At 35.9% G+C, this 7,885-nt stretch overlaps 2 protein-coding genes across 2 annotated transcripts in view; both read right to left on the reverse strand.

The window, feature by feature from the left end:
- The window catches only part of HELRODRAFT_86346 (hypothetical protein), a gene marked incomplete at both ends in the record, with an annotated part of 13,443 nt that extends 10,868 nt beyond the window's left edge, over positions 1-2,575 (reverse strand). The window contains 2 exons of the mRNA XM_009027792.1: positions 2,146-2,250; positions 2,468-2,575. Of these exons, the coding sequence (XP_009026040.1) occupies positions 2,146-2,250; positions 2,468-2,575 (213 nt within the window). The remainder of the gene's footprint in view (positions 1-2,145; positions 2,251-2,467) is intronic.
- HELRODRAFT_86325 (hypothetical protein) lies at positions 2,441-7,679 on the reverse strand (the record flags this gene model as incomplete). The annotated part of the gene is made up of 7 exons (XM_009027788.1): positions 2,441-2,561; positions 3,926-4,160; positions 4,979-5,105; positions 5,545-5,658; positions 5,865-5,948; positions 6,891-7,001; positions 7,557-7,679. Coding segments are annotated over 7 exons (915 nt in total), but the record flags the coding sequence as incomplete, so codon positions are not given.
- Positions 7,680-7,885: the final 206 nt, after the last annotated feature.

Genomic DNA, 7,885 nt, shown 5'->3' on the forward strand with positions numbered 1-7,885 from the left:
TAGTAGTAGTAGTAGTAGTAGTAGTAGTAGTAGTAGTAGTAGTAGTAGTAGTAGTAGTAACAAGGAAGTGATGTTGTGTTAGTAGTTCTAGTAGAAGTGGTAGTGGCTGTCGTAGCGACTACAGTAACTTTGTAGTAGATGAAGTATAAAATAATTTTCAATTTAAAAATGAAAAGAAATTTTATCATCAGTAGCATGAGTAGCGGGTGTAATGCTATTTATTTTCAACCAGCAATGAACAAGCAGTGATCGCAAAGCAAAATTTAATAAATTTTCAGTATATATAACAATTCGAACAATAACAATAAAAGCTATTAAGTTAATGGAAACTTAAATCTTATATCTGAAATTGAAAAAACTTGAAATATTGATTGACAAACCAAAAAAATAACCTACAGAAAAAAATGTTGAAAAATGAATGCAGTCAATATGGAACTTGTAGCTGCAGGCAAGCTGACATGCAAGCCACATACTGCCGTCAGGGGTGCTTCAAATAATTTTTTTAATCAATTTCTTTGCTTTGATTTTTATTAATTTTTTAATATTTTTGTATGATGGTTGTTTGTTGTTTTTTTTTACTGAGTTTAATTTTTCTTTTCAGCGCTGACCTCTTTGGTGGCAGGCAGGTCCGACGCTGCCGACAGTGCGTGTCAAACAATTCAAAAAAGGAATAATTGAAGACGCCACAAATTGATGTGAAATCTGCAAGGAGAGAGGATTGAAACTAATGAGAATAAATAAATAGGAAACTGGAAAACCGTAGAAAAAAGTAATGAAAACAAAAATTTTTGGCAGTAAAGCAAAAAAAAAGACAAAACCGAATAAGCTAAGATGGAAGTGGAATAATGAGAAAGACTGATGTTACGAGGCAATCAAGTGGAGAGGATATCAATTGAGTAAAAGTTTTAAAAAAATTTCCGCCAAATAGAAATGAAATTGATTAAACATGACATTTGACTACTAGTCCATAAGCTACTCGATAATTTCAACATAGTCATCCTATCGTCTTAATTCGGTTTGGAAACAAATAAAATATATCGTATCGTATCGTATCGTATAGAAATAAAAAATTTATCTGAAAAAATGTGTTGAAAAAAAACACAGAAGTGTCTAAAGAAAAATGTCTTATCATCCGAGAGGCATGTCAAATCCCTGACAGCCGTGACGTGGACCGCCAGATCACGTGACGTGCATGACGTCATCTCGAGCAGGAGATATTGAAATATTTCCTGCGCATGTCACTTAAGTCCTTCCGCGAGATCAAAAAAAGAAATTTTTTAAATTGTTATTTTCAAACTGTTGGATGATGAGTTGCCTGAGGTTTTGCTAAGTTTATTTCAATCACATCCGATGCTGTGAGTGGAAACTTCGATTAAAGACCACACAACAGATGTTGTCGCAATGCTAGTGTCACTAAGTAACGATTTTGATTACTTAAAGTTTAAATTTTAATTGTTTTAAGACCACACAACTGATGTTGTTGCAATGCTAGTGTGACTGAGTAACAATTTTGGATAGTTCGATCGTGTGAATAAATTTTAATCAAGCTTTCAAGCAGAATTTTTTTTTAGCAAATATTCATAAAAATTCAAATAGGGTTTATATTATTTCACGCTCTGAATTGAGATTGCCTGCTTCCATATCTGTCACAAACTTGGTCACCACCATCATATTCACCATCGTCACCACTATTTTTGCAATCATTGTGGCAGTACAGCCATCATTATCAACATCATTTCAAATTTTTCAATATTAACATCTTCATAATCGTCACAGCTTCATTATCATCATCAAAAACAACATCATCACCACCATCATCAGCATCATCATCATCACCATCGTCATCATCACCACCATCATCAACATCATAATCATCACCATCGTCATCATCACCATCGTCATCATCAACATCATCATCAACATCATCATCCACAACAACAACATCATCATCATCGTCATCATCAACATCATCATCATCCACAACAACAACAACAACATCATCATCATTATCCTCCCATTCAACTTCATCACAATTAGCATCACATAAGTAGCACTATAATCTTTGTAATCCTTAGCACTATTCTCAAAATCACCATCACCAATACTACCACCATCACCACCACCATCGTCATCAGAAGCACCAACCTTGAAGAATTCCTTGGTGGACCCGGAATCGACCGTCCCATAAAGAATTTCCCTCTGCCTCGCCAGGTCCTCCGCCCCATTTATCGGGGTCAACATTCGCTCGACCTTGAGGTCAAAGGTCACATTCGATTATTGCAATAACTTAGAGGCGTGTAACTTTGTCGCGTCGTACATTTTTCATTTGCGGTTAACGTGAAAGCCGAGGTGGGATTGAAATTCAAAAGTTAAACTGATGTGTGGCCAACGACCGGACAGGTTAAAAAATCAAATTGAAATAAAATAGAGAGTTCAAAGTTCAAACAGCTTCTCCAAAACTGCTCACCGTTAAGAAGGCGGCCAGGTTGGCGGTGTAGGACGAGATGATGATGAGGGTGAAGAACCACCAGGCACTGCCCACGATGCGTCCTGATAATGATCTGTGCGGTGATAATGATGGTGGTGGAGGAAAAGGTGGTAGTGGCTATGATGATGATGATGGTGGTGGTGGTGGTCATGGTGAAAATAGTGGTATGATTTTTGGTATCACATTTTTGGTGATGATGATCATCATCATTATGATAGTGATGACCATGACAATGTTAATTGGATGATGATGATGACAATGATGATGATGACCGTGAAAATTATAAAAATAACATGATGATGATGATTATGATGATGATGACGATGATGATGATGATGATGGTATACCGTGTTTTCAAGCCTTTTGCTTTTATATTATCGCTTTAACTTTTGAACTAACAAAATTTTTCAGAATAAAAAAATTCAAATTCTCTCTTAGCACTAACTACGAACAGTGCAATGCTGAATATTACTGCACGCAACAACAACAACTACCACTACAACAACAACTACTACTACTACCACTACAACAACAACTACTACTACTACAACTACTACTACCACAACAACAACAACTACTACTACTACTACTACTACAACACGAGAACATGAAACAAAATGTTGAACACAACGTTCGAATGTTGTAGTCTGTAGTCGAAATTTTTTTTGAAAAATATTCTGAAAAAAAAGTTAGACTCCTTTGTTCAGAATGCATTTAGAGGAATATTATTAGAGTGCTTCATAATTTGTAGACGTAAAAATATTTGGATAATTTGAAGCTATGGAGTGGATTTGTTTGAAACCATTCGGTTCTAATTTCTGAAAAAGCCTTTTCAAATAATGAACAAAGATAATTATTTTTGTCGTCTTGTTGAAAATATTTCAAACTCTTAAATTCACTTTTTTTAATTTTGTTGAAATTTAATAAATTATATTAAGCAAATCTAGTTCATCAATTTCAATTAATTAGAACGGAAATAATGAAAACAAAATATTAAAAAAATTATGAAGATAAATGTACATCAACAAAGGATTTGCTAGAGCGTTCATTCGACTAGTGATCAAATTTTATTCAACCAACCCAAAAACACAACAGGACCAGATCTAACATTAATCAAAACAACAACATTATTCATGACAATAACAACAACATCAATAACAACTCCATCTAAGAAAATGTTAGCCACAACACCAACAATTGTCTCAAACTTCAACTTTGTTAAAGTTAAAACATAGCAACAAAGCAACATCAAAAACAGTGTCACCGGCCAGGCACAGCGATGAAAAACCATAAACCAACAACCTCAAGAAAGCTATCAACCAATGAAAAAATGCCGCAACAACCAAAACAACAATCAACAACTACAAAAACCAAAAACAAAAAACAACAACAGTAAACAACAACTAACAACAAAAAGAAAACCCCAATTCCACTGACCTCGGGCAGACATCACAGCCTCTCCTCATAAAGGCCCCCAGCGAGAACCACAGACTGTTGAGGAGGGTGAAGTCATTGGTGAAGGAGAGCCCTCCCTGGTAGCTCGTTTCCTCGATCTGCCACTCATTGGGAGAGAACCTCGACACCAGAAAGAGAACTAGGCTGACCCCGAGATAAGAGATGACGATGCAGTACCAGATGGATTGCGACAGTGGCTCCATGAAGCTGAACACACCTTTGAGTTTCGAATTTTGAATTAAAGTGCTGTTGTTTTTATTGCGCGTCATCTTTCGAATCACCAAAACTCTATTTATTATTGTGTTTCTCATTCATTCTCTGCTTCTTTTCTCTTTTTACTCTTCCTACCAAACATCATTTTAGACTTGAAATCACATTCTGTCATAATAGTCTGTTTCTTTAAAAAAAAAAACTAAATTGAAATGTCGCACTTTCTTTTCCTCACCATCTTTTTTTCATTCATTTTTTACTATTTCTCACTTTATTTTTTCTCTTTTTGGTTTATCAATTTAGTTTTTATGAATCTTGGCCTTAATTATTTGTAACAATTATTTTGTATAATTTGGAATATAAATCTATACGATGCTAATGTTTTAAATGATTCAACACGTTATCCCAACTTCAAACTCCAGCTCTTCAATGTTGATATCATATCAACAGAGCCACCACAACCATTAGCCCAATCATGCGAGTGTATCAAAATGTCAATCAAATATTTGCCCGCCCATAACATTTGGGAAATTCTTAGTGGAGGTTTACTCGTTGTGCCAATCTGCCAACTTCTCAATATTACAAAATGATTCATTAACTTTTACTACATTTTTAACTGTTGCATCAGTTTCATTTAAATCATAAGCCTGCATGTTTTTAAGTAGTAGAAATAACTTTTTTATAAACCAAAGTAAAATCGATGAGGATCCCTTGTTGAAGCAAATCAGAAGCAGAAATTCAAACGAGAAATTATCCATCTAGAAATAAAAATTAACCACAAATACAATATGTAGAATACAGTTAAATTAGTATTCTTCAAGGAACCTGGTTTTTGTTTCTCCGGCTTTTTAATCATGATGGAGATGCCAAGGCTCATGAAGGGCTTGCTGAAGTCGATGACCCTCTCTCTGATGGAGGTGATCGTCAGGGGAGCGATGGCCAAGTCTGCCTCCTATCGGATCATTTTTAGAGTTGCTTCAGCATTTCATTTATTTAATTGATGATAAATCTGACCGGAAGGACTCAACAGACCCCTTATCCGGCCGGAAAAGAACGATTTCTTTTAAGAGAAAATAAGCTTAAAATACTACAAGTAGTTAGTTAAATGGTTATAGCTGAAGACTTTGCTTCGTTGTATTTTATAGAGTAAAAGTTAAACATAGATTTCATATTATTCCAGCAGGATAGCCCACAACAATTTCAATTGAATGATTGATAAGAATGTTTAAAAATATGTCTTTTTCAAATAATGTTTATTTTGTCTCGTGATATAAAATTCTGGACTTGTTTTAAATTCGATTGTACGGTTTTTCAATGTGTCGTTTCGCTTTAAATCGTCCGGTCTCGTCTTGAGTCGATTTGACTTGTATCGTATCGTATCGTCTCGATACCTTCCTAGTGAGTTCTCCGACCATGCCGTTCCACGTGCCGTCAGCCATCCTCTCTCCGTACTTCATGTCCTTCACCAGCTGGATCTTGTACTGGAACTTCAGGTCGTTGGCTACCTGATTACGTCATTATTATTATTATTATTATTATTATTATTGTTGTTGTTGTTATTATTATTGTTTTTATTAATATTATTATTGTTATTATTATTATTATCATCACTATTATCAGTATTTAGTCCGATATTTAAAATTATATTAACATATTATTATTATTGTTATTAATGATAAAATGAAAAAAAAAGAAAAAAAAAACAAATGACCTCTTGGGCGAGGTCGGCCGCGTAACCCTCGTAAAGGTCACCAGACTCGTCGGTCTGCCTCTTCGGCATATAGTAGGGTTTCGACTGCGATGACGTCATTATAGTTGTTGATTTTGTTATTGTTGTTGTTGATGATGTTTTTGTTGTTGTTGTTGATTTTGTTATTGTTGTTGTTGTTGATGTTTTTTGTTGTTGTTGTTGTTTCTGCATCATCATCGTCATCATCACATCACCTCTGTCACTTTTCTCTCCATCATCATCACATTCTTTCAATCGTTATCGTCGTTATCATGGCTACAGCGTTTTAGTCTGCGTCGTCGTCATCATCATCATCACCATCGTCATCATCATCATCATAGTCATCATCATCATAGTCATCTTCATCATCATCTTCATCATCATCATCATCATCATAGTCATCATCGTCATCATCACCATCGTCATCATCATCATCATAGTCATCATAGTCATTACGTTTTGTTATGGTTATCGCCATTTCGATATCGCTATTATTATTATTATTATTATTATCACCATTATTTTTATCATCATCATCATCGTTATAAACCTCGCTCCTACGTGTTACTAGCAGTCATTGTAGTTAATGTCTCTCGTCATCATTTTGATGCCGGTCATCATCATCATCGTCATTAACACGTTCATTCATCCATCATCATCATCATCATCATCGTCATCACCACGTTCAATCATCCATCATCATCATCCTCGTCATCAACACGTTCATTCATCCATCATCATCATCATCGTCATCACCAAGTTCATCCATCATCATCATCATCATCGTCACCAACGATAACAAAACTAGCGTATCGCCTCATCGCGATGTTAATTGGAGAATCAATCCTTAATATGGCGTCGTTGGAGTGAGATTGATAGTATCATCACCCTGTATCCTTCATCAGCTGCATCTTCACGATTGCACTGGCATTTCGTCATCATTCGTGCCGTAATCATCATCATCATCGTAATCATTATCATCATCATCATCATCGTCGTCATCGTCACCTCTATGGTAGTTACGATTCTCGTTCTGTTGGCCGTATCGTTAGTGGCCGGCTTTTTGTTATTGGTGATCTTTGTTATCTCTAGGCCCTTGTTCGAGTCCCATACCCCGATCTTATTGGTTGGTTAATTGGTTGGTTAGTTGGTTGGTTGGTTGGTTGTTTAATTGATTAGTTGTTTGGCTGGCTGGTCAATGCATGTTTATTGATTGATAAGATTGTTAAGTTAATATTGATTAGCCGGTGATAGGTAGATTTTGATTGGTTGGTAATAATTGATAGGTTCTTGGTCATTGGTCGATTGGTTAGTATGTTCATGATGATTGGTCGATGATTCGATGATCGGTTGGTGGTAAAAGTTATCAATTGTCTGTGATTGGTTGCTCAAAAAATAAAAGATGGTGTATTAGTCGAATGATAAATAATTAAATTAAAATAATTTTCAAGAATGAAAATAATTTTGGGATAACAAAACATTCAAATATGATCAATTTTATTGGGAGATTAAAATTATTTTCATTACCCCAGCTATAAACATCAACCCCTTTCTTGCATCCACCATCGCCTTATATCGTCTTCATCATCACCATCATCACCATCCCATCATAAAAATCAGCATAATCATCACTACCATCAACATCATCATCACCATCATCACCATCACCCTCACATTTTCAAGTTCTCCATCGGTCAGCATCTCAAAGACACCCAACTTATAATCCTTCCGAAAGCCACGATTGTCGAATGCTATGCTGCCAGTGAGGCCTGCGTCAATCCGGGTCTGTTCATCGGTCGGTTGGTTGGTTGGTTTGGTTGGTTGGTTGGTTGGTTTGGTTGGTTGGTTGGTTGGTTGGTTGGTTGGTTTGGTTGGTTGGTTGGTTGGTTGGTTGGTTGGTTTGGTTGGTTGGTTGGTTGGTTGGTTGGTTGGTTTGGTTGGTTGGTTGGTTTGGTTGGTTGGTTGGTTGGTTGGTTTGGTTGGTTGGTTGGTTGGTTGGTTTG

This window comes from Helobdella robusta (genome assembly GCF_000326865.2).
Source record: "Helobdella robusta unplaced genomic scaffold HELROscaffold_51, whole genome shotgun sequence".
Taxonomy (NCBI): domain Eukaryota; kingdom Metazoa; phylum Annelida; class Clitellata; order Rhynchobdellida; family Glossiphoniidae; genus Helobdella; species Helobdella robusta.